The 27,239-nt window shown below is 35.8% G+C and overlaps 1 protein-coding gene across 11 annotated transcripts; it reads left to right on the top strand.

The window, feature by feature from the left end:
• Nucleotides 1-27,239, top strand: LOC129257062 (phosphatidylinositol N-acetylglucosaminyltransferase subunit A-like). Of its 11 annotated transcripts, XR_010292714.1 has the most exons (15): nucleotides 379-503; nucleotides 1,110-1,267; nucleotides 8,978-9,068; nucleotides 9,396-9,461; nucleotides 10,338-10,460; nucleotides 12,283-12,458; nucleotides 13,271-13,386; nucleotides 14,498-14,605; nucleotides 16,537-16,643; nucleotides 17,187-17,269; nucleotides 19,379-19,464; nucleotides 20,247-20,374; nucleotides 22,814-22,969; nucleotides 23,945-26,276; nucleotides 26,359-27,239. XR_010292714.1 is itself a non-coding variant. In XM_064095495.1 (14 exons), exons 3-14 carry the CDS (start codon nucleotides 8,979-8,981, stop codon nucleotides 24,143-24,145), a joined length of 1,440 nt encoding a protein of 479 aa, XP_063951565.1. In that variant the 5' UTR covers nucleotides 131-313; nucleotides 1,110-1,267; nucleotide 8,978; the 3' UTR covers nucleotides 24,146-27,239. The 11 variants fall into 11 exon arrangements, 6 of the variants coding, with proteins under 6 accessions (XP_063951542.1, XP_063951565.1, XP_063951571.1 ...); XR_010292716.1 differs by lacking the exons at nucleotides 379-503; nucleotides 1,110-1,267 and adding exons at nucleotides 1-152; nucleotides 21,032-21,092 and having other exon boundaries at nucleotides 23,945-27,239; XM_064095495.1 differs by lacking the exon at nucleotides 379-503 and adding an exon at nucleotides 131-313 and having other exon boundaries at nucleotides 23,945-27,239.

Genomic DNA, 27,239 nt, shown 5'->3' with positions numbered 1-27,239 from the left:
CAGCTCTCAAACTCCATTGCTATTGGCCATTGTGTGCACTCATGGGCGGGATAAATGACAAACACAGTACAAGTACATGTTCATTGTTTGTATATTATACAATACATTCATTCCAAGTTACACTCCCGCCATACCAGTCAGCGCAGCTACCGGTAGGTCATCATAAGTAGGTCAACCTTTTATGAGTCATTTCTGACATTCTAGGAATCTCGATTGTTCGAACTATTCGATTGTTAAAAAGCTCTAAATAGCTAGCACCTCTGCAAGAACAATCTTGAAATATGTTCTGACCGCACTGTAACTAGATCTACAGGTATGCCGATTTTTTATATCCGATTTTTTCCTTCAAGGGGCATGATCGAAGATCGGCAAGTGATCGCCGATTGTTGTGAAATCGAATGGAATCGGTTGCCGATTGCAAAATCGGTTACAAGCTTACTATCAATAATGGAGTTACAGCTCCAAGTATGAGTCAAGCCTGTCAAGGTGTCTCCAAATGTAACGTGAGTAACCGTGGAATAGCCCTTCAGTCTCTGTTAAAGGGGAATCCAGCCTTGGTCATAAAATTTTGTGTTGGAGAGAAGAAAAATATATAAAAAAGAATGGTGAAAAATTGAAAGAAATCGCATATGCAATAAGAAAATTATGGCCGTTTTAAAATCAAGATCCCCAATACTATGTAGATTTCAAATTGGCGACCGAGTAAGAAAATTACGACAAGGGGAAGGACAACTTTCTTATAGGCCATGTACTTTATTATCAGGGATTTGTGGTTTTCTCTTTGGTACCCTTTCCCCTGGGGCAGTAATCTAAATATGACCCAGGTTGCATATTGTTTTATGTCCTCAAGAAAGAAAATTACAGTTTGAAGTAAAACTTTTGAAAATAATGACATTTTATGTATTGGAGTACATGGAAGAGTAGTCCTTGCCTTACATCACTATGACATCATTTATATGCGGCCAATTTGAAGTCTCTATAGGTATAGTGTCAGTGATGACCAATATTTACAACTTTTAAAAAATTATAACTTTCCTATTGTTTGTCCGATATTGTTAAAACTTTCACCAATAAGCTCGTCTGATTTCTCTTTTCCCTCTAAAAACAAGTTTTCATTTGGGTTGGATTGTTCTTCTGAACTCCGTTGGCTCCACTCACCAAATACAGAGACCGAAGTTCTAACTCGATCTGTACAGGGACTCAATGGCCATATGTTTATGTATTAAGTTCGGTAAACCAGGGAAGTCGGAGTTGCGCGACAGCCAAAGTAAGTCATTGTTTTTTTCCCCCTTTTAAGTTTATTTTTTCCCATTTTGGTGCATTTCAGGCCAAAACGGAATGCTTATTTTGGTCTAGACAGCTGGCAGCCGTCTGTTTCGAGGAGTTTTTTAACATTTTTTTTTTTTTTTTCTCCTTGTACACAGACGGCTAGCTAGCGTGCAGCCACCATTAGGGGACTTGCAATGCAAAATCCCCCCGTCGGGGCTCTTCAATTTTTGTCTTTAATGAATAAAATTTTTGAAAATTAACGTGACCAAAATGCAAATTAATATTCCCTCTTGGCATTAATTGCCAAAAAACAGAGAAAAATCAAGTTAAAAGGAACAAAAACAGTGACTTACCTCAGCTGTCGTGCAAATTCACTTCCCTGTTTTATCCGATCTTAAGTACATAAACATATGGCCATTGAGTCCCCTGTACAGATCGCGCTAGAACTTCGGTCTCTGTATTTGGTGAGTGAAGCCAACGGAGTTCAGCTGAACAACCAACATAACAGAGACCGAAGCTTTTGGTCTAATTTTGGTCTAGCCTATTTCTTTTGATATATTTTTATGAAAGACAAAAATTGATGAGCCCCGTGGGGGGGATTTTGCATTGTTAACCCCCTAATGGTGGCTGCACGATAGCGAGCCGTCTGTGTACGAGGAGAAATTAAAAAAAAAAATTTAATGTTAAAAAACTCCTCGAAACAGACGGCTGCCAGCTGTCTACCCAGGGTCTAAGTCTAACGTTAGCTCGAAATTGCAAACACAGTTATTAATACATTTATATAATGTAATCGTAGACTTGAATAAGAAACAAACAATTTGGGGAATTAGTAAAAAGGGCATGACGAACAGAGCGGCAGCCTGCCAGTGCAGTGCAGAGGCTTTAATTTCTAGAGCCTTAGCCTACACAAAACCTCATATGTGGGACAATTCGTTTACCTGTATGGATTACTGTCGACTACTTCCGAGCTCATCGTCTCTATTTTTTGCCTTCCTGTCAGAGAAATATTTTTATTCTTCTCTGCCTGTAACTCATCTTCTAACTGTTGTACTTTAGCTCGAAGTTCTTCAACACTAGCCATTTTTCTGAAGTGCTTTTACATGGAATTTACAACATATGGTAGACTCGAACTCGATCGGTTGTGTGGCTGTGATATCCGCTGTGTCTGTCTGTGTGCGTTGGCGTCGATCGACGACTAGTTAATAGGTCGGAGTTATAGACTTTTAATCTGTATAAATTCAATCAACTGTGGTCTATAGAACCTACTAATAGTACCCAGGCGAATTTTTAGCGATGTTACCCCTGTAGTTTTTTTTACAAATATTTTGTGTGGGAGGCATTTCAAGCAAGAAGAAAAATGAAGCATAACGTCTGGTAAGTTTCCTATTTTCATCACAGTCCCATATGTTGAATATGAACGTAGTGTAGTCCCAAATGCAAAGTTTGGTGTAAAGTCCGGCCATGGCAATGTAGCTTCTTTTCTTCTTAACAGTTAGACCTAGTTTAGAACTCTCGATCTACATGTAGATGCAACACCTCTTTAGGGTTAGATCTACTTTTTTTTCTGAAGGTAGGCCTTAGCCTAGACCAAAAGCTTCGGTCTCTGTTATGTTGGTTGTTCAGCTGAACTCCGTTGGCTTCACTCACCAAATGTACGAGGAGAAATTAAAAAAAAAAAAAAAGTTAAAAAACTCCTCGAAACAGACGGCTGCCAGCTGTCTAGCCTTAGCCTAAAGTAGAATAGTTCCCAATGGCAATGCACGATGTGGTTGAAATTTATTTTATGACATCTTGTTACTTGTCAGTTGTCACTCCTACTGTCCCAGTACCAATGAGGTCCAAACATTACATGTATGGACCTCATAGGCGACATCTGTAGTATTTTGTGTCAGAAATCTTTGTGAAGATGATTATTTGTGTATTATAACACAAGTACGAGCTATCGTACTGTCTATTCATTAAATTTTTGTTTAAGAAAGTTAAAGCATTGTTAGCAATAAAAAAAAATTGAAAGAAATGAAGGGGAACTTGCATTTTGACGACTTTTTCCAGATTTTATTGCCAGTTGCTCTTCACTTCTGACTCGCGATCGAAGCTGATATGCAGATCACGTGATACGCGTTCTCGTCAGCTGATCGGTTGGTTATTCTTTTCGCCAGACGTTGATAATTATATATTTCATAATGCTAGCATTCATCGCAAATTTAGGTGAAAGAGATTGAATTTAAACAGCGCAAGCTTTAATTTTCTCAAAAATAACATTTAATTGATTGCACAAGTTTCGCCTTGGAACAAGTAGGATCATTTGGTCCCATGTTTGCGTAACTACGGGGGGGGGGGGGGGGGGGGGGGGGGGGCAGGGTGTCCCTACCACTATACACCCACTAGCCAGCAATTATCGTTTTTTTCTTTTTTTTAAACCAAAATACCCCCCCCCCCAAAAAAAAAAAAAAAAAAAAAAAATAGGGTTAAAGAGAAAGAGAATTGAGGAACACAATATGCTTTATTTTTTCCTCTTTTACTGTTTAACGAGACTTGTAATCAAATATTAAATGGGGCTTAATTAGAACAGCCTTTTTTAAGTCAATTAATAAAAAATATTCCTCCTCGGGATTTGAGCTTTCATGAAATATGAATCTTTTTCATGACTACCGAAAGCGCTAAAAATGTCCAAATTTTTAATTGGTATATAAAGCTTTAGCTCATGCGTTGCGCCCGTCTTATTTTAATGTTATACAATTTTATGCTTTTAATGAATTTCTAATTCTCAGATCTTGTCGCAATCCGATTGGTAGCTATAATGAATGATTATTATGTTTCATGAATTGTTCAAAATGTGTCTCTCTATCAGTTTTGAATATTTAAAAAAATGTCAGCTCATGCTTTTTGCTCGCAATATTTTGATTAGTAAGAATTTTTTCTCTTGTATATGCGAGTTTGAGTAAATAACTAGAGAGAGAGGGGGGGGGGTCCCTCAGCTACTTGTCCTCGCTTATTCCCAATTTTTTTTATATTATACTCGTGTTCAGAGTGTTTCAAAGTCTTTTCTGATTTTTTTTACACTTTTTATTGTCTCGGAGCTTCCCTCTATTTCTTTTAACTATGATGTAGCCCTTTTTACTTGTTTCAATTCTTTTATGTCTCATTTCATTGAAAACATAATTATTAAACTGACTGACTTTATTACGAAATTTTGATATTATTTTGTCTTGTTTGTTTGGCTTTCTTTTTTTCTTCTTATCCTTCTTCTTACTTTTTCCATTTCCTTATTTTCTCTTTTATTTCATTTCATGAGGCATCCGCCAACTTATATACAACAACAACAAACATATTTATTTGGTGGTGTGCCCCTCTAAAAAGGGAGGAAAATAGGAAGGAAAAAAAGAAGAAGGGAAGGGGAAAAAAAAAGAAAGATGATGATGATGAAAATTATCTTGGTGATGATGGTGGTGATGGTGGCGGTGATGATGATGATGATGATGATAATGATGGTGGTAGTGGTGATGATGATGAGAATGAAGTTGGTGATGATGGTGATGATGAAGACTAGATGTAATTTTGTTATTTTGTCTTTGAAAAAATTAAGTAGTGCATAGGTGAATTTATTTAAAGTTAATTATGAAAATAGCAGAAAAAATAATTTGAAAAATTGGTATGCGTTCAGGAAAAATCCATTCCCCACCAAAAAAAAATTAAATGTGAGATTTTTTAAATAATTATTCGTGACGGCGTAGGCCTTTGCGAGCAGCTATATCGGATATAATTATGGTAAAAAGTAAATGAAATGTCAAGAAATACGTGATAATGACTTTTATTGTACATTCAGTATATCAATAGATAACTTCATACTCTCTCCAAAAAGAAAAAAGTGGGTCATTACGGACCATTAAAAATGGGAAATTTTGGCATTTTATATTACATAGAATATTGAGCAACTGCTCGTTTATGACGTCACAAATCAAGCATTCGAAATTCTACTAACTCCATTTTTTTTAAATAACACCTTCACCGATGTTTTGAAATTATTTTTCTTTGGCCTATATTTTCACAATCTTTTTATCAAGGTGAAATTCCCCTTTACAAAACAGTATCCGCATGATCAGTGTGTAGCGGTAAATTATTCACCTGATAACTATAGACCTATCTATAATTCATGCGGCTATGTTTAATAATATATTGCTGTGAATAGAATGAATGTCATTAAAAACATAATCTCACTGATCACTAATGCCAGCTCGACGCGCGAACTGAAAAAATATATTTTCTGCCCCGATAATTTGATAACCCTAACCTAACCCAATTTCTAAGTATTTTTATCATAAACAGGATAACTATTTAATTTATTAATTGAAAACTTGATATTCTTTTGCGAAAATGAATATGAAGGACAACTTTTTAATAAAGAACACAGTTTTAGAGCGTGATTTATACCTACAACCGCTTAATCCTGTCACTGTCGGTATGACACAAAGCAGTTGGAACTTTCCGATTCCATCAGCTTAATAATTTTTGCAACAGGCGCCAGTCCAACAAACAGACAGACATTTGCCCAAACAGACAACATCTCAACCTCTGCTCATTTCTTTTTGCACGGACACATAAAATCTCGACCTACCCATCACTTTTCTCACTATTTTCTCCTCCCTTTTATTTTCCATTAATTTTTCTTTCGTTCACTTTTTTTCTGTCCTCTTTTTCCTTCTATTTTTTTTTCTCGTCTCACCGCTTTTCCTCATCCCCCAGCCCCCGACGCCCACGCAGATTCGCAAACAATATCAAGTGTACTGTTAGGCAAGGGCGGAAATCTCTCCCCAAAGGTAGCTGGGACCAGGGGCTGGAAAATTTGACAAGAAAAAAACAAACAAACAAAAACAAAAAAGAAGGTTTATCACCCCAAAAAGAAGATCATCTTGACCATAAGAAATTTGATAAGCAAACAAGCAAAAAAAAAGGGCACCCCAAAAGTAAGATCGTCTCTTCCAAAATACATATTTTATTTCGATTTTGAATGAAAAGACCAAAAATAGTAGGGGGATGACATTTCATAATGTGCCCCCCTACTATTCTAGGTGAGGGGGACATGTCCCCCTGGAATTTGCGCCCATGTGGGTGGGGGGTGTTGCGCCTCCCTTTCGGAATCATTATGGAAGAGTGTAAATACTCGCTGTGATTTCGATCTCATACCTATTAAAAAAAAATAGAACAGCTACGCCTTGAACACAGGCCAAATAGCCTAACGATTTCTCCGCGGCATTAACAACTATCGTAAAGGGCGCTCCATTTATAAATAAAGATGGACATGTAGCTGTCTATGGCGACAAGATTTGCCGCGAATATTTCCCAAGAATTGTGAGAATTGGGCTGAAAATGCAACAAAAGAACCGGTGAGTACCGATCAAACAGTATCAAGCTATTTAATGAAATATATTTTATCAGTATAGTTTAACAATTTCTAGATAATAAACTTTAGTTCTAAGCTAGGGCGGCCCAAATGCGCGTGAGTGGAGTCCCAGTTTATTAACACGGGTAAGTATTGTGGTGTTGCCTAGAGTGGTCAGTTGTATGGTTGAAATTAAATTGAGCTAAAATTCAAGTAAAAAATCAATTCTAAATAAAAGTTGAAATGTTAAACAGAAAAAGTAAATAGGGGGCATTCCAGCAGATAATTAAGATTTATTTTGAATATGTTGCAGTGAGTTGTAGACCAAAAGCTTTGGTCTCTTTTAATATTGGTTGTTCCGCTGAGCTGAACTTCGTTGGCTCCACTCACCAATTACAGAGAGAGAGAGACTGAAGTTCTAACTCGATATGTACAGGGACTCAATGGCCATATGTTTATGTATTAAGTTTGGATAAACCAGGGAAGTGGGAGTTGCGCGACAGCGGAAGTAAGTCACTGTTTTTTTTTCCTTTTAATTTTTTTTTCCTGCTTTGGTGCATAATAATCTTTATTTTGGTCCAGTTCTTTATATATATTTTTATGAAATAAAGACAAAAATCGATGAGCCCTGTCAGGGGGATTTTGCATTGTTAACCCCCTGATGGTAGCTGCATGATCGCGAGCCATCTGTGTAAGAAATTTTAAAAAAATTAAAAATGTTAAAAAACTCCTCGAAACAGACGGCTGCCAGCTGTCTATGTATTTGGTTTTTCCGCTGAACTACGTTGGCTCCGTCATAGTAAAATGTCAGAAATTGTTAAAGAAATCCCCAGAAACGATGGTTATTCCTGTCTAAGTGAGTTGTGGCATGCTATTAACTCAAGTCTTTGATAGAAGTCCCCCTTTAGGCCTTTTCTCATAAGTTTGAGAATGAAGCACAGCATTTTGATAATGCACCCTTTTTTAGACACTGTAGTGTAAGCTGGGAATGAAAAAATGAAAGAATCAACATGACCAAAATTGAAGGTATAGATTAAAAACATTTGAAAAATACTTTTTGCAAAGCCTGATATATCAGTCATATATAATGACTTAAAAGAGTAAAAATAATGACAGAAATGATTATAAATAATGATTTAAAGAAGAGAAAAAAGATGAGCAGAGGGATCTGACTGAAGAGGAGGAATGAAGGGAGATTACGTCTTGGAGGTATTGGGTGACATATGAGAAGAATCTTGAAGGTTATGCAATAGTTTACTGGAAGCCAATGAAGATATCGTAGAATAGAGGAGACGTGTTCAGTATTCTTAGATAGGGTACCATTTTTGCTGCAGAGTTCACCATTCACTGATGGGGGGAGAGAAACAAACAGAGAGGCTAGCAAAGAGGGAGTTGCAGCAGTCGAGATCTATATGTGATGAGACGAAAGTATGGATTAGTCTTTTTGTGGAGGCTTGGTCGAGAAGTCGCCTGATCTTTCAAATTCTGAATAAGCCCCATGAAGCTGATTTGCAAGTACTTCGATTGTGTGACTGGAGTGTAAGGTGTTTATCCAAGGCAACTTTAAAAGAGTTAGAAGTGGTCTGTAAAGGATTCGTAGCTTGGAACTGTGATAAAAAAATCAGTTCTGATTTGCTTTCATTGAAACAAAGTCTGGTCTTTGCTGACCAGACCTTGTCTTTGAGGACATTGAGTAGAAAAATGTTGACTGATGATTCACATACTAGTACTGTCTGCCATGGAGATGGTTTGGAAGATTAGAGAAGCTGCCCTTTCCATGGGAAATGGTTACTGTTCCTACATGTACAGTATATCTTTTTATCATCCACAGTGTCCCATTTGATCTTTAGCTTGTGCAGGGGGTTACAACTCTTATTTCTATTTCATGTTGCCTCCGCTTAAAGTGAACGAGATGTGATAACTTCTAAATGATCAGCTAGGTGTCATAGTCAGAACATCACATATGTAAACTTGGTATTGGGGTTCTCATCAGGAGAAAGGAAACCATCTACCGGTATGTTGTATTTCTGTCTCCCCATTGTCTGAGTAGAATGCATATCATCTTTACTGCAATGAGCAGCAGTGCCAGTGAGACTTGAATGTTCATTCATAAAGATAGAGCATGTCTTCTTGGAAGTGGAGACTGTATAAACGTTGAAGTCACCGATAATGGCATGAGAGGATGATGGGTAGCTTTCACGGATTGCTGGAGAAGGCAAGACAATTCAGTAAGGATGTCTTTTTGTAAGCAATTACTAACAGTCACATTTTAAAATTTTGATGACATTGCCAGGATCAAACTATATTGATTTCCTTTTGTTGTTTCAGTATGGTGTCTGACTTTTTCTTCCCTAATACTGGAGGTGTTGAGAGTCATATTTACCAGCTATCACAATGTTTGTTAGCCAGAGGTCACAAGGTATGTATGAAATTAATTCCATAAAAGTTACAAGCATTTATTGAATATAAATCAAGTCTTGTTAAAATCATAAGTTATGACATCCTTTCTAGAACAGTGGTTGTATTCCAGACACATTCTATAATTCTGTAGTGAATAGTGAAGTTTGATATACTAAGACTTAAAAAAAAGAAGAGCTGATTTTCCCTTGATAAATAGTTTTTAGATATTGATTAATTTCAGAAACTACATGTATACTCTATTTTTAATATTCATTATCATGTACAGACTAAGATCTTGCAAAACTTTTGGAAAGTAATAACAGGCTTGATGTTTTCTTTATGTCAGGTGATAGTGATAACTCATGCTTATGGAGAAAGAACAGGCATCAGATACCTTACAAACTATCTCAAGGTAAGGCTATTATCTTTCTAAATTTACATTATGAAGTAGTGGTTCTGATTCCTTTCTTTTAAGGGGCAATCACACATAGCTGGTTGTGATGGTGGTTCAAGTCAGTTTGCCCCCTCCCCCTCCCCACAGGTTGGATGAAGTCAACACCCTTCATTATAGAGTTTGGCCAATTTGTTTTCAATGTGTTACAAGGCATATATTGCTTTGTTAGGCAAGCACAATTCAAAGGAAATTGTTAACAAACAAAACCCACTGAGAGTGAATTGACCAAACTCGATAAGAAAGGACATTGATGTGCTGTTAAAACCAGTGATGTATGATCTCCCCTTACTCTGGACATTGATTCCCTTCAGTAAGAATTTCATCCCTAATTAGATAGAAAATTAGGCAGAAATTCAATTCTTTGAATTCAGAATCATATGCATTGCAGTAGCTATGCTCTGAAGCCATGGTAAAATACTGCATTATTGTAGAGTGCTTTAAATTGTACATATAGATACTTCTGATGGAGAAACTTAAATTTTTTAAAAAGTTAAGAGTATTGCCCTGGGAGTCTCCTATTGTTGGGATCAAATGAAAGTGAGTATCTTCATTATCTTGGTATAAATGTGGGAGGATTGACTTTCCAGTACATTACATAATTTGACCACTTAGTTTCTATTTTGGCTTGTCTTGCATGTACACAATGTGGTGCACAAATAATTTCTTGATTGTAAAGCAGCACGGAAATATGCAGATACGCTGAATGCATGACTGAATATAACAAAATAATTGATCTGTTTATCTTTTTAACCAGCAAAAATTGATCACTTTGATATCTGACAATAAGTAAATCCATTTTGTTGTACTAAATGCATCTTTATATTTGTTCTATAGGTGTATTACTTACCATTTGGACCATTCTACAACCAATGTATTTTACCAACGCTCTTTACAACCCTGCCTCTTATTAGGAATATCCTCATCAGAGAAAACATCACTATAGTTCATGGTCACTCAGTAAGTTTACATGTATATGTTCACATTACTCTTGTTACTATGAATGCATACCGTCTTAATATTTTCATTCATTTTCTTAATTAAGATACAGATTTATTTCACACTAAAACACTTGTATGTTTGATATGTCAAATTATTATTTGCACAATATTGTTTTGATGATTTCTTAATTTAAGATTACTTATTGTCTCGCCTGCATAGCAGAGCGAGACTATAGGCGCCGCTTTTCCGACGGCGGCCGCGACGGCGACGGCGGCGGCGGCGTCAACATCAAATCTTAACCTAAGGTTAAGTTTTTGAAATGACATCATAACTTAGAAAGTCTATGGACCTAGTTCATGAAACTTGGACATAAGGTTAATCAAGTATTACTGAACATCCTGCCTGAGTTTCAGGTCACATGACCAAGGTCAAAGGTCATTTAGGGTCAATGAACTTTGACCATGTTGGGAGAATTATTTTCAAAATCTTAACCGAAGGTTAAGCTTTTGAAATGACATCATAACTTAGAAAGTATATGGACCTAGTTCATGAAACTTGGCCATAAGGTTAATCAAGTAAAAGTGAACATCCTGCTTGAGTTTCAGGTCACGTGACCAAGGTCAGAGGTCATTTAGGGTCAATGAACTTTGGTCAAGTTGGGGGGTATTTGTTGAATTACCATCATAACTTTGAAAATTTATGGATCTAGTTCATGAAACTTGGACATTAGGTTAATTAAGTACCACTGAATATCCTGTGCGAGTTTCAGGTCACATGACCATGGTCAATGGTCATTTAAGGTCAATGAACTTTGGCCGTGTTGGGGGTATATGTTAAATTACCATCCTAACTCTGAAAGTTTACAGATCTAGTTCATAAAACTTGGACAAAAGAGTAATCAAGTATCACTAAACATCCTGTACGAGTTTCAGGTCACATGACCATGGTCAAAGGTCATTAAAGGTCAATGAACTTTGGCCTTGTTGGGGGTATTTGTTGAATTACCATCGTAACTCTGAAAGTTTATGGATCTAGTTCATAAAACTTGGGATATAAGAGTAATCAAGTATCACTGAACATTCCTTGTGAGTTTCAGGTCACAAAACCAAGGTCAAAGGTCAGTTAAAAGTCAATAAACTTAGGCAATGTTGGGGTAATTGTTGAATTGCCATCATAACTTTGAAAGTTTATAGATAGAGTGAATGAATGTGGACATGGGTGTAGTTGACAAGTCTTAAGTCACCGTTCAAATGTCATTTATGGTCAATGAACGTGGTATTATGTCATTATATGAATGGTGTTTTTGTGAATGATTATTTTATAGTAGTTTTCAAAGTTAGCACTGCTGCTATATTAAATCGCGTAATGCAGGCGAGACTGCCAGAGGCGTTCCACTTGTTAAAATGTAATGTATAAGATAGTCACTAGTATTTGGCATAATTGTTATCTGATAGAACTTCATAATTCAATTAGACTTATTCTTGCATTATTATCATATAGTTGTGCATGCATAGAAATCATGCAGTGCAAAAGTATCAATTATTTTTAATTTCCTGGCAAGTTTTTGATAATTTATAATTCCCTTTTCATTCATGATTCTTTCTGAGGTTTTTCTGTCTCATTTTGTTCCTTTTGTTTCACTTTCTCTTCCCTCCCTTCCTCCACCTCTCCTTTCTTTCTTCCCCTTCACCTGTCCCTCCTCCATTATCCACGTCTCCCCCTCACCTGCTCCCCTCCCCCTTCATCCCTTCTTCCTCAATCCTCCTCTTCCTCCCTTCTCCTGCTCCCTTTCTCTCCCCTCTCCCTTTTCTTACCTCCTCTTGGTATCTCTTTATATCAGTCCTTTTCTACGATGGCCCATGAAGCCATGTTTCATGCCAAAACCATGGGTCTCAAAACAGTCTTTACCGACCATTCTCTCTTTGGTTTTGCTGACGCAAGTTCAATTATCACCAATGCAATCCTCCAGTTCTCATTGGCTGATGTCAATCATGTGATCTGTGTGTCACATACAAGGTTGGTGAAAAATCATACTGTCTCTATTTTCAGTGTCATGTTAAATATGAAATGATTATAAATATTTTTTTTATATAATTTTTTTTGTATTTTCCAGGCATAGACACGATTGCATGTGTGTCTGTACAGTCTATGAAAGCATATATGTAGCTCATATTGGTAAATAGATGCTAATGATGACAGATCTACATTTATAGTTTGAGAATACGGTGACTGATATGTTTTATAAAAACCAATAAATTTTTAATATTGCAAGGTACCCCCCTTTAATTCAAGATACATTCCTTCTCAATCAGAGAGCATATTTCACTTTTGAGAGAACCAGAAAGTAAACTATGAATTTAATTTTATACGAATACAAAATAAATGTTGTAGAGTTTTAATTCAATAGGTCTTTTAAATTCATCCCAAGTTTTCTCACACATGTATGTTTTGTAGTATACAATTTAAGAACAACATCTCTTCTTTAATACATATACAGGGATTACTTTTGCTTTTGTCATAAGAGAAAAGCTCTCAACTCACTTTTTTTTAATTCTATTAAAAATTCTGCTACACAAAATAATTTTTGTGTAGCAGTCTTACACTTTAAAAAATGTGGAGCAAATTGCAATGTGATACCAGGAAAACTATTCCCTACATGAAGGTGCGTCATAAGCAGTTCACAATCGTTTTCCGATAGTTTCCTCCATTCATTTTTCAAATTCACCACTAGAACTAATTTCCTCTTGAAGTACGATTTAAAATCACTCTTTGTGAAACAGTCTCTAGAGCAGAAATAAAAATGTATGCAATTTCTTTTCCTATCCAAGTAAAGAGAACACTGTCTTGAGAGCTACTGTGTCACCAAGTCTTGTCTCTGTCATACCAAATGCTGTGGATCCAACCGTCTTTAAACCTGATACAGCCAAGAGGAAACATGATAGAAGTGAGTATGAATGAGTGAGTGACGGGAAGAGAGAGAGAGAGAGAGAAATGGAGAAAATGGGAGAGAAATAGGGATGGAGACGGGCCAGCAGATAGAGACAGATCCACCCAGAGTGTGAGAGAAATAGAGAGAGAGAGAGAAAAGATAAAGGTGAATAGACAGAGGATACGAGAGAGAGAAAAGATGGATAAACAGACGAGAGAACATAGACCCTGTTCATAGTAACTTTCATGCTGGGATCGGTTTAATAGGAGTTGTGATTAAATGCAACTCAGAAAATCAAGCACAACTAGATTTTCAACCAATCAGATGTACCCATTTATTCTTATCTGCAACTGTTCCCTGGATTGATCCAATGAGAATTGGACCAGTGTGACTTAATGCCAAACGTGAACCAGGAAGCGATGTTATTCTGAACTGCAGCCTGTTTCATAAAGATCTTACATGCATGTGTTTACATCCATGGAAACTTTGATTTTGATTGGTTGCTGACTGAGCCCTTGCTCTGGACCAACTCGAGAGACAATTTTAGGAATGACTTTTCACAGTTTCATCACCAGCAGTACTTGTGAGCTTGAAGGGTGAGATGAATATGTTAAGAAGTGCACACAAAGATAAAGATCCCACGTCCCAACACTTAAAGTGCTCTCATAACAATATGAGATCCAGCTTTAGCTTGCTGCAACTGTGAACAGAAACAAATCATACACAAAGAGTTGCAATGTATTAAATCAAACACAAATTATGATTGATCTAAATGTGTGTAGTTGAGAGATATGCATTTGAGATCTATCATAATTTTATCTATTGCAACTCTATGTATGACAGAAGCAGTTCAATGGATTAGTCCGGCAAAATGATTGTGATTTGGTTATGGTTATAAAATGTCTGCATAAATATGTCCATAATGACTTTCTCTTTGATTTTATCCATTTGCAATTCATAGAGTCCACTAAACATTGGTGTAGTCCATTTTGAACTATAAAAAAATGCTATCAGGAATTTATTGATCTTTTATATTTTGATATATAAATATAAAATTGTATGTTGTTGATAGTCATTCAACTTTCAGAGTTATGTAATTTGTGTCATTTTTATATTTTCCCTCAAGTAACAATTGTAATAGTGAGTCGGCTGGTGTATAGAAAGGGTATGGATCTACTGGCTGCCATCATCCCTGTTATCTGTGAAACTCATCCAGACGTGGACTTTCTCATTGGTGAGATACATTTTCTCACATTTCGTTTCAAAAGTAATCTGAATCATATTTTGGTCATGTAGGCTCAGTTTGAAATGTGGGTGTCTGAGAATTAGATTATATTTTAAATCTAAATGAGTCACTAATATATCAGGGAGGGGGCACCACCCCCCTGTACAGTAGTGACTTCTCTTGATTTAAAAAAAAAAATCATATTTTTGCTAGGAAAATACTTCTAGCATTTGATGGTGACTTTTGACCTGTTATTCATTAGTAAAATAAGAACCAATTTGCATGGTTTATTAGTGGACATGCATTTTTAAGATGAAATGATAAAAGCATTGAACAAGGGTTCTCATTTCTCATTAAATCAGTGTAACATTTCAAGGTTAGCAAAATCATCACAAATTTGTCTTCTCCCATAACTTCCTTCATTTGGAATCAGAATCTTGTATGAAATCAAATATAATCTAGTATAACATATGATGAGGTTTAAAGGAGAATAAAACCCTCAAACCAGTTGAATTCATATAAAAGAGAACAATGAAAGAAACAGATCAATGAAAGTCTGAGGGAGATGGAATGTGTTATAAGGCAGTAATGAGCACTTGCATATTGATATCACTCATGGTATGAAGATACTCCCATTAGCAATGCGACCAAGATATGTGATTTAACACACCTACAACTTCTTCATTTCTTTAGGACATATTTCACTTTAATGTTCTCTTTAATTTAGTGTATTGCAAGATTAAGTGATCTTTTTTCTATGGGAAGACATGTAAAACTGGTTTCACAATATCATGGATGATTGTTTATCCTATCATTAGAGTGAGGAAAAAAGGAGATGTTTCGGGGTATATTTTCAGTATGCCAAGGGGAGATTTGTACTTCTGTGACATCTCAAATCTTGGTCGCATTGTCAATGGGAGGATCTCCATTGCATTAGAGTTCTCGACCAGAGGCGGCGGAACAGGCTTGGACAAAGAAAGTGGAGGGGCAACTTTTGTCTGCCAAACAATAGGTGCCCCTCCACTTTCATTGTATGAGCTTGACGTTCCACCGCCTCTGATCTTGACATTCAAATGTTCATAACTTCTTATTGTTTGTCCATTTGTTCTCAACTTTCATTGATCACATTCTTTATTTTTTTTTCTTTTAATACAAGCTAACTTGTTCTTAGAGTTTCATTCTCCTTTAAGAGGAAGGTTCGAAAGTGATAGAGGGTTACTGAGATGCTTACATAATTGTCCATGAATTAAGGCTCAATCCATTGCTACTAGCTCAAATCTAGCACCTATGCTAAACGTGTGTGTATTATTGGGCCTTTCTTTAATATTACGGTACTTGCTACATCAAGCACACTACACTTTTCCTTACTATGACACTCCAGTACTCCATTGAGATACACAAAATGGTGAGTAATCATAATAACTAAACTAGGTTCCAAAAGAAACTGATCAAACTCTACAAGGGCACTTCACAAATTCCACTCACTCAAAATGAACAATATTTTTATACAGGCTAGCTTCAATAATCTTTAAAGCTCAAGACATTAATTAAGAGATGAGAGATTGTGACTGAGCAAATCATTAAACATGCCTGTGAAGGACATGTGTAATAAAATGGGAAGTTTGTTTAATCACATCTCATTTTCATTGGTCTTTCTTTTGCCATTTTGTGAGTTTGGATTCGAAAACCAATTGATGTGAGGGGCTATAGCCTGTCTGTGAATGAACCAATCTCTTAATTGTTGACACATGCTTAGTAGAGATTATTGAAGCCAGCCTGTGTAAAAATGTTGTTCATTTTGTCTGAGTGGAATTGTGCAGTGCCCTTCGAAAGTTTAATCGGTTTCTTGTAGAACCCAGTTTATGTAACTCCAAACAGGTGCATAAAGTTTTCCGATTTAAAATGTTTCATCAGTATCTTTGTCTCTGTATTCTTTTTAGGAGGGGACGGGCCTAAGCGGATTGATATTGAAGAAGTGAGAGAGCGTTATCAGCTTCAAGAACGTGTCACTATGTTGGGTGCTGTGGAACATTCTAATGTCAATAAGGTGAGATATTCAGTGAAAGATCTGCAGCTTTCTTTTAAAAGGGAAATATATGTAAGTGAGGGAATGTGTTTGTTAAAATGTATGAAGGAATTTTTGTATTCATCTATTTCAAGTTTTCAATATAACAAGTACAAATTTGATAAACGTGTGAATAACTATTAAAATGAATTTTCAAATATTTGTAAATAGTAGAAAATGTAAAAGACTTCTTTTAGAAACTTTTTAACCCCAAAATATATTTTTATTTTTATGATTTTGATAAGCATGAAATTGTTATGATTTTTTATGATTTTGAAAAGGAGAAGTTGATTTGTATTTCTTTTTTCTATTTTATTTATGTCTTTACAGTGATACTTAACTGTGATCATTACCAGTGTCTTGTAGATTATATTAACCCGCATTTCAGCAGTAGCAGCAGCAGCCAATAAGAACAAGATTCTGATGGACGTTGCCATTAGTTGCAACCATCACATCTGAGTTTCTGTATCTTGTTTTTTAACAGGCCCTAACAGTAGTTTGGGGGTTTCATATTGATCATTTCAGGTTTTGAACCAAGGAGACATATTCATCAATGCATCACTCACTGAAGCCTTCTGTATTGCCATTGTAGAAGCAACTCTTTGTGGGTATGTTGCACTACTGTCTTGACTTATCCCATGTCTGCATAATGGGTCAGAAAACAGTTGTGGGAAAGATGAAAATAATCATTATGAGCTATCAAATTCTCTGCATGATATTTAGGAAGGATATCATGAAAATAAATAGCAACTACAAAGGATTGTTCTGCAAATGAACTTGCATTCAAAATATAATAAATAACAAGTGAAACCGTCTTGTAGTCTTATTGTAGTCTTATAGATACATGTTTACCTTTGTGCAATGTATGTGACCTTCAGGAGACTTGTCATTTTGTTATCATATTTTGAATAAATCCAATACTTTACAGCAAATCATGATAATCTATTATATTTAGCCTTTTATAGTTTCTCTGAGTCTGTTTCCTCCATACTTTAAATTCGCAACCAAAATTATACTTTTTATTCTTTTAACAACACCATGAGTGGTTAGGAATTCTTTTGATTTCTATCTTTGTCAATGTAAGTTCATATAATGTCTATTCCGTGCAAGAACGATCTTAGAACAACATGTAAGTGCATTGCGTAGTATTCTTGCACCAACCAAACATGAATAGAAAGTTTTTCAAATCATAGCAGAAGAGAATGTAAAAATCAAATTAAGATCAGTCTAGAATTATTTAATGTTGTCTTACTAAACCTAAATGTCCTCAAATTGTTTTTATGTTGGATGTATAAAGATGGTAGCTAGGGTGTTAGCTTATTTGCCAGACAAGAACCAGCCTATAAAAGAAGTGCATTCCCTCTTAAAGGCAGTATAATTGTCAATAAATTAAGACATTTATTTGGGTTTGAGAGTTAGAGGGCAAATAAAAAGCTTCATATAGTCGATGGAAATGGGTCACCTTTGAACCCTCAACTCTGACACTCAAATAAATCACCATATGCCAACGTTGAAAATTATATCTTTTTATTATTATCTTGTTATATGATTCTATAGTGGAAGATCATAATATAAGCATTATCATATATATTTAACAGTCAGACTGCAGGTCCCAAGAAAGTGGCTTCTTTCATCCAAGTGATATTCATGACTTGAGATGTTTTGCATATTTAATGAGCTTGATGCGGACCAAAACACCTCTTTTCATTCGGTCATTGCTGCTCTAATTGTGCATCGAATTTCATGAATTTGGTACCATTGTAAAGAAGATGAATTATTCTTTCAGGTCATGTGTTTGGATTTATTCAAAGATTTTGTGATATAGGTTAAAATTTTGATCTAAGTATGCTACAAAATAAATATTTTCACCTGACAAAAGCTGCTATTTTCACACTTTATTTTTGTTTGAGCCCAAATGATTTTTATATCATGATAAAGCTGAATATGTATGCTTTGAAATGATATAGGTTTCAAAATAAGAATTGGTTTAATCGGGTCAAGATCACACTTTTCATTTGCCAAGTACATAAAGCAGCTTGAAAACAAGAATACTGCACTCTGATTGGTAAAAAAGACCACACAATGGCAAATTCCAACGGTTCCAGTGCCTGGGTTCGTGGGAAGGTCACACTTCCCATGTGGTAATCTCCTCAAATACCCCGCGCCTGTTGTTCTGTGAACCTTATCCAGCCAATCAGAACTCTGGATTTCATGCAAGTACAAAATTTCAGAAATCTCGTCTTGTACCTTGGTGGGAAAAGTGTGAACTTGACCAGATCAAAAGGTGCCGCATATCAAGAGTGGCATTGTGAGAAAGTACAGAAATTCAGCTTTATGGTGATATAGATATCATTGAGGCTCAAAGTAAAAAGTTTTGCACAATTTGCAAAAGAAAACAGAGAAAGAAAATTCAATTTTGAGGCACATTTTCAGGCCAGAAATTTACTTATTTAACAAAATATTGTATACAAAATAAATGACCAATATGAAAGAGTAACTTTTACTCTATCTGATGGTGCAATAATATTTCATTTAACTTGAGGTTAAAACAGGTAAATTCTTAGAGAAAGAAAATCTCACGAATCACGAGATTTTGCAAGGAGAAGGATTCAGCCACGAGATGATTTGGATGAATCTGGCCTTTTTGCTCATTAGCATAGGGACCTGCGGTCTGACTGTTAAGCTGACCATCCATTTTATTTGTTATTCATTTCAAGTTTACAGGTTGTAAGTACAAGAGTTGGAGGAGTGCCTGAAGTCTTGCCAGAAGATCTGATATTACTTGTTGAACCTAGTGTTAAAGGTAAGTTTTACCCTTTCTTTTTCCACATCAAAAACAAGGATTTCATTGAAGTTGTCAAAGCTGGCATTATAATCAATGCAACTTTCATGGAATTATTCCAGGTCTTGGAGAGTTTTCATGAAGGCATCTTTTCAATGATTTTCACTGGCAAATTTGCTCTCAGCCACTGAGATTGAAGAGTTGCTGGAGCATATATTAACAAGTAGGCTATGAGTTTAAATCCCAGCTCTGCCATTATCTCCACTTTAACGGAAAAGGATCAATAGTAATATCTGTCGTCTATAATGGTCAGCCACTATGACTGATTAACCTAGGCATGAAAATATAAATATGTAATTGGTTATATACCAGCTTGGCGTTGATGCAGTAGAAAGCTGCTTTGCCAAATTCCTGCAGGAGTTACCTCAGCAGAAACAGAAACAGAAAGTAGTGAAAATCACTGTCTATTTTGTCAGGAAAATTTTCCCTGGTGTTGGAATATCCAAGGTAATCTCATATTTCAAACCTGTGTGTAATGTAATTCAAGTAATTGTGCATGATCTGTAAGATCCATAAAGCAATACAGCGTATATCACATCTTGGCTGGCTAAATAGCAATAACTCATCTATCATGCACTACACAAAAAATGTGGGGAACTCAAACTAGTGACTGTTTCCAATTAGTCAGTGTGATGTGTATCACATCCTTAACCATAATCTTAATGCAAGTTTTTCCAATTATTGATGCTGTGATATAATATGTCATGTAATTATTGTTGTGATGATTCTTTTAATCTTATCAGGTATCTTGAGTGGATTAGAAGAAGTCATATCAAGAAGGAGACAGGGAAGCTTCCTTCAACCCGATGCTGTCTATCAACGAATGGCTCAAGTCTATACCTGGCAAAATGTTGCCACAAGAACAGAAAAGGTAGGCTCAGTTTGTACAGGTTGATCACAAAGATGGTCCCAGTCGCTAGATCAGGCATTAATCAAACATTTTTTTTGGTCCTGCAGATTTTGTTTGTACTTTTGATTGTTTTGTCATATAAATGAATCAATATAGATACCTTCTGTTGCACCTTTTTGATCAATATCAATACTACCTCCCATTTCTTGTTTCACATTGATGATGTTTAATAAATAATACAAAAAAACATAATTAATATAAAAAATAACTAAACTATCCTCTAATCATCATTGTCATCATGTAAAGTAATGTGTCTGTATCATTATTGTCAGTGAAAAACATCATCCACAGCATCTTGGCTATTTCATTTATAAGATGTAAATTATATTTTATTGTAAAATACTGTTTTAAATTTTTATACGCCTGTCCTAGACGGGACGTATTATGGTATCACGCTCGGTGTCCGTCCGTCCATCTGTTTGTCCGTCTGTCCGTCAGTTAACTTTTCTTTGTAAACGCGATAACTTCAGTTTAACTTAACCTAGGCTCATATAATTTGGTGTGTATGATACTAGCATAGATCCCAGCCATTCTATTGATTTTGAGGTCAGGTCAAAGGTGAAGTCGCCACCTTCCACTTTTCTTGCTTGACCAATATATCTATTTTACGTGTTACAGGTGGGCGTATTATGTGCTCGCCTTAGCGACACTCTTGTTGATACCACGGAATGTTTTCTTGGTATGTTTGTTTGGTTATATCTATTTCCAAAATCAAATAAAAAAGGTTACATAAAATAAAACATACAATATGAAGTAGTACAACATATACATTGCATACACTGGCGGATCCAGGAGGGGGGGGCACACCCGGCTCGTGCCCCCCCCCCTTTTGAGAGCTATAATCAATTTTTTTAATGTAAATACACCATTTCTTTAGAAAGTGGGGAACCTTTTTGTCTCGCCCACCGGAGGTGAAGGCGAGACTTAGGGATCCAAATGTCGTCCGTCCGTCACAAACTTAATGACACATAACTCCACAACCGTAAGTCGATTTTCAACCAAACTTGGATGGTAGATGGACTTGGGGGACCTGCATGTTATGCTGCAGTCGGAGGTCACATGGTAAGGTCAAAGGTCATTTTCAGGTCAACGTTAAAGTTTACATGCAAGACTCTCTTATGACACCTAACTCCGCAACCGTAAGTCGCTTTTCAACCAAACTTGGATGGTAGATGGACTTGGGGGACCTGCATGTTATGCTGCAGTCATAGGTCACATGGTAAGGTCAAAGGTCATTTTCAGGTCAACGTTAAAGTTTACATGCAAGACTCTCTTATACCTAACTCCGCAACCGTAAGTCGCATTTTAACCAAACTTGGATGGTAGATGGACTTAGGGGACCTGCATGTTATGCTGCAGTCAGAGGTCACATGGTAAGGTCAAAGGTCATTTTCAGGTCAACGTTAAAGTTTACATGCAAGATTCTCTTATGACACCTAACTCCGCAACCGAAAGTCACTTTTCAACCAAACTTGGATGGTAGATGGACTTGGGGGACCTGCATGTTATGCTGCAGTCGGAGGTTACATGATAATGTCAAAGGTCATTTTCAGGTCAACATTAAAGTTTACATGCAAGACTCTCTTATGACACCTAACTCTGCAACCGTAAGTCGCATTTTAACCAAACTTGGATGGTAGATGGACTTGGGGGACCTACATGTTATGCTGCAGTCGGAGGTCACATGGTATGGTCAAAGGTCATTTTCAGGTCAACGTTAAAGTTTACATGCAAGACTCTCTTATGACACCTAACTACCCAACCATAAGTCACTTTTCAACCAAACTTGGATGGTAGATGGACTTGGGGGACCTGCATGTTATGCTGCAGTCAGAGGTCACATGGTAACGTCAAAGGTCATTTTCAGGTCAACGTTAAAGTTTACATGCAAGACTCTCTTATGACACCTAACTCCGCATCCGTAAGTCGCTTTTCAACCAAACTTGGATGGTAGATGGACTTGGGGGACCTGCATGTTATGCTGCAGTCGGAGGTCACATGGTAAGGTCATTTTCAGGTCAACATTAAAGTTTACGTGTAAGGCTCTTATGACAAGTGTTATTCCATCCCAGTCATTTCACAATGCAGTTTCGATATAATTCTCTTGCGTGCCCTCGCAAATCACGATATTTCTGGTCATTTTCATAAGTGGGCGAGACACAAAATTGCTTTTGCCTTGTTTCATTTTTTAGTCCTTTTTTTTGCTTGTCAAATTTTCATGTGCCCCCCCCCCTTGGAAAATTCTGGATCCACCCCTGATTGCATAGATAACTATCGGATGATAGCTCAATTCAAAGATGTTAAAAGAATATCCCTGTTCTTGCTCCATTTTTAATACAATGGATTAGTTTTCACTGATACGAGTGCATTTTTTTCTTATTTTTTCTTCTTGTTTGTCAGGTTTACGACAGCATAGATAATGATGAAACTCTGAGCTTATCACAGAGATTTGATTACTACTTCAAGTGTGGACCAGCAGCAGGGAAGTTCTTTATTCTTCTTGCAGCAGTCAACTTTATTTTCTTCTGGTTCTTGGAGTGGTTTTGTCCAAGAGAGGTATGACACGATCCCATCTAGAAGATATTTAATTTTAAATTAGCATCCTTTTCCTTATGGTTTACAAAGCACTACACATGCTCTACAGGTTTTGATCATTTATATCAGAATATTAAGATGGCATTTAAACAAAATAATAATCAATCAATCATTTATGTGTATTGTTCCAACAATACAAATGAGCAAGCTTTCAAAGTAAGATTTCAGTTTGCCGCATCATGAGACAACAGATTATTTCCTTTACGGATTAAGATATACCTATTCAAATAATTATGTTTTTTTCCTTATGATTATTTAAGAATGTACAAATAAGTTCATTTATAGTAAAACTCTACAATGTAGCAGATAAATAAATTGTCATTTGCACCCTAAGTGTATCAGAGCAGAAACTATACTTATTATTAATCATTAACATATGGGCACTTTTATGTAATATCAACCTTTTATGTACCAGCAGGTACTAGGTTTGAAGACAGTCATTTTTCCTCATTTTTAATTTACCCTTTCTTGTACTTCTCTTACTTCTCTTTACTTTTATGTTTTGCTCTCTTCTAAGCGCCTTGAGCATTTGATCAAAATGGAAAAGATGCTATATAAATCATATGTATTATTATTATTTTTCTGACCACAATTTTTCTCCAGTCTTCTCTCCATGGACTTTCCAAGCCATAGTCATTTTAGAGTATTACAAATTTCCTAAGCACTAGAAAACACAGATAAAGCATTTCAAGAATGTCGTGCACATGGGGAATCAGACATACATACTTTTTTGTATTGTTCTATTCGTAGTGTTGTAACTAATTGAGGAAAAAAGCAAGTGACATGATCAGGACATCTAGGTACATTTGTTTCCTGTGCTGTAGCCTTGAACATTCCTTTGCACTTGTAGCCTATTCTTATTTAAGAACCCAGGAAAATATATATATCCAGTTCCTGTATTTCAAAATTTTTCTTTATGTTTGTTTTATTCAATAGGATATAGACATGGTCCCTGAAATGCCTCAGTTAGAGGCAAGTACCAGAGAAGCCAAGCGTCTTTCTACTACCAAACCGAGTGTAGATCAGTCTGCTTACCATGGGACAGTAGGTCCTTCTTCAACTGAAGATTCTTCTACATTGAATCACAGAGTTACAAGATCTCAAGCAAGGAGAAACCATGTTGAACAAACAAGTTGACACAGAAATTATAAACAGGACTTTATTTATAATTGCCATGTCAATTCTTATCCTTGCCTTTTATATGTCAGTAACTGTCTATTAATGTTTTGGGGGGCATATCATGAAGAGTTTTGTTAGTGAATTTCACTAATTTGCTCTGAGCCAATCAGATGCAAGCATTAATAGCTTAAAACAATAGTGTGAAACTTTTTTCATGATACTCTCCCCTGATATTTGAGCCAATCAGATGCAAGCATTAATAGCTTAAAACAATAGTGTGAAACTTTTTTCATGATACTCTCCCCTGATATTTGAGCCAATCAGATGCAAGCATTAATAGTTTAAAACAATAGTGTGAAACATTTTTCATGATACTCTCCCCTGATATTTGCCAGAATGCCTGGGCCCCATCGTACAAAGATTTAAGATTGATCCGAACAACCTCAACTGTATGGAAATTTATCAATGTCCTAATTATTTCTTCCGGAAATTTGTACAATGTCCTTTGATAACAAATTGAAGCATACTGAATGGTCAAGAAAACAGTGAATGTATAAATATACATCATACTTAGAAAATATTTGGAACAAAAATTATTTTAGATGTGTTTTTGCTGGCTTTCCATAGTTGTGGTTGGTTGGATCAATTGTAACTCTTTCTAAGACGGGGCCCAGATCAAACAAAATAATGTTAGTAAAGGAAAGATGACGATCCCCACTGAGATTACATAGATTGATATTGCTTTTCACAAGTTGACAGCAAATTTTGAATCTACTTCCTATAAAATCAAAAGATAGACTGACCACAAATATGGTGATTTGTGGAGTAACAATGACTAGTTCCATGGCAATTTTGCATATTAATTCAAATACCCACACCTCAACCTGACACTAACTTTAATCATTATTATGTTATAAAAAATGCACACAATCCTAACCATATGGGCCATATTCATATAACTCCAGTTTAAATTAACTTTGGTCTAAAATGTCAATTTAATTTTGGAAAGCTGAATGTGCCACTGCTCTCCTAGAGTATAATTTCAATTTATTTAAAGCATATTTGACACTCAAATAATTCAATCACATTTTTGGAATGATAATCATTACAGTTTCTGTACTATTGAAGCATGGAAAAAGTCAGGTAAAAATTTGTATATCTTATATTTTGGCTCCCCCCCACATGCGATCATTCCTATTTACTGTTTGTAAGAACCCGTTGGTAATTTGCCGAGGCTATTTACAGTTCATTAGACCATTTTGGAAATTTTTTGGGCCTTATCGTTTTCAGCTTCCCATAATTTCAGCCCATACTACAACATAGGCATAAGTTAAACCAGACCACTGAGAATATGGGCTAGTGCGTTCAGAGAAATTGAGACAGGATTAACTGTTGCAGAAGCGAACATTTGGTCCAACTCTGTTAGTAATTGTCTACTTATATATTATTTAAATGACATTAAAATGTAAAATTAGGAAATATCTTATATTTGTCTTTTTATAAGTGATGTTACGTTCATACCTTGTGCTAATAGTCAAACTAATTTATTAGCAAAACATGCATTTGTGTAAAAGGTAGTGTATGCATCAATACATGTATGTCCACAATGCATTCTTATGAAAGGCCAAAAATAATGTCATCCATCCACTTTTTATACTTTTTTTTTTAATATGCAATCATGTTATATATGTGCAGCTGCTGAATTTTATAATATACAATCAATTTTTTTTTATATTCAAAGTTCATTGCAAACTTTGCTTCCACCATTGTTGTAATGTTATTTCAGTGCTTGTAGAAATACTACGGTGATCACTGGCAAATGTCATAAAAACAATCTAACAAATCCTGAGGGTTTTTCCTTAAATCTGATTGTGTTAACCCTGTCACACACTGTACAATCCAACAACCTGATTTTTTTTTTCCAAGATTCATATTTTGCATTAAATACTGAAGTAAAGAAAAATAAATTTATCTTATTTAAAGTTCGGAATAGTACTAGGAATACTAAAGTATTAACAAATTCTGCTTTGCTGCAAGCCTTATGGTCTTAAAGGCCATATTTTTAACTTCAAATCGTAGCAAATAGCAAACATTTTATGGTTTGTAATTGACTTTGCTTTTATTAATCCAAGGAAGCTTGTAATGGCCTGTTACTTATATTATAGTGGTTATCCATGCTATTTTATTCACAAGTCCACTGTTTTGAATTAATTAGTCCACTCTTCAGACAGTGGACTTATGAATAAAATAGCGTACTTAACCAAGGCAACAGGCATCAATTTGGCGCACTGTGACAAAAGCGTGCATCAGCATTGGACATTTTTTTATACATACGCGGGAAATAAGCATAATTTATTTAGGAAATCTGCATAAACCATGGGTTCTACCGATGGTTTGAAATACCACCTTTGTGAATAAGCCAGTTCGTAGTTCCTTTCTGCGCATGATCAAAAGATTCTACGCATAATCAGAGGAAGGTCATTGTACTAAAGTGACATGTTGGTTTAAAATCTAATGAGATGAGCACCAACTTTGATGTCTTGATTATTCATATATTCTTTTGAATTGTGGTTTTCATTTACATCCACAAAAAACAACAACGCGTCCACGAACGACTGGTTTTCACAGTTTGCCAAGTACATTGTGCAACATGCTATGATATGCATTCAAAGTAGGAATGCAACAAATACCTTCATAAAGTGTTCATTGGTGTGCTATTCTAGTCACCTGGTCTATTCAATTTCTTCATCCTGCTATGTAAGGCAAGCTTACGTAATATTTTGCTTTGAAATCTGCCTATCATAATGAAGGAAATGAAAGGTCATTTGACCGAAAATTGTCCATGAGTAACTACGAACTGGTCTATTCGAGCCTAGGTTTGAAATTACGCACAGCTTTAGAGAGGACTGCCATGAGGTCTTACCCTGAATCAATTCCTTTATAAGTTATATTCATGATATGATTAATCTTCTTGGTACTGTTATATGTATGCATTGAAAAAAAATCTAATATTTGAAATTATGAGAGTAATGTGTGATTTTGTTACAATACGTTCCTAAATATGTTTATTGATATGAAATGTGGAATAAAGATATTGGTATATTGAAGTGAA

Source organism: Lytechinus pictus, chromosome 1 (assembly GCF_037042905.1).
Source record: "Lytechinus pictus isolate F3 Inbred chromosome 1, Lp3.0, whole genome shotgun sequence".
NCBI classification, from domain to species: Eukaryota; Metazoa; Echinodermata; class Echinoidea; order Temnopleuroida; family Toxopneustidae; genus Lytechinus; species Lytechinus pictus.
This window is presented reverse-complemented; position numbering and strand designations above follow the sequence as displayed.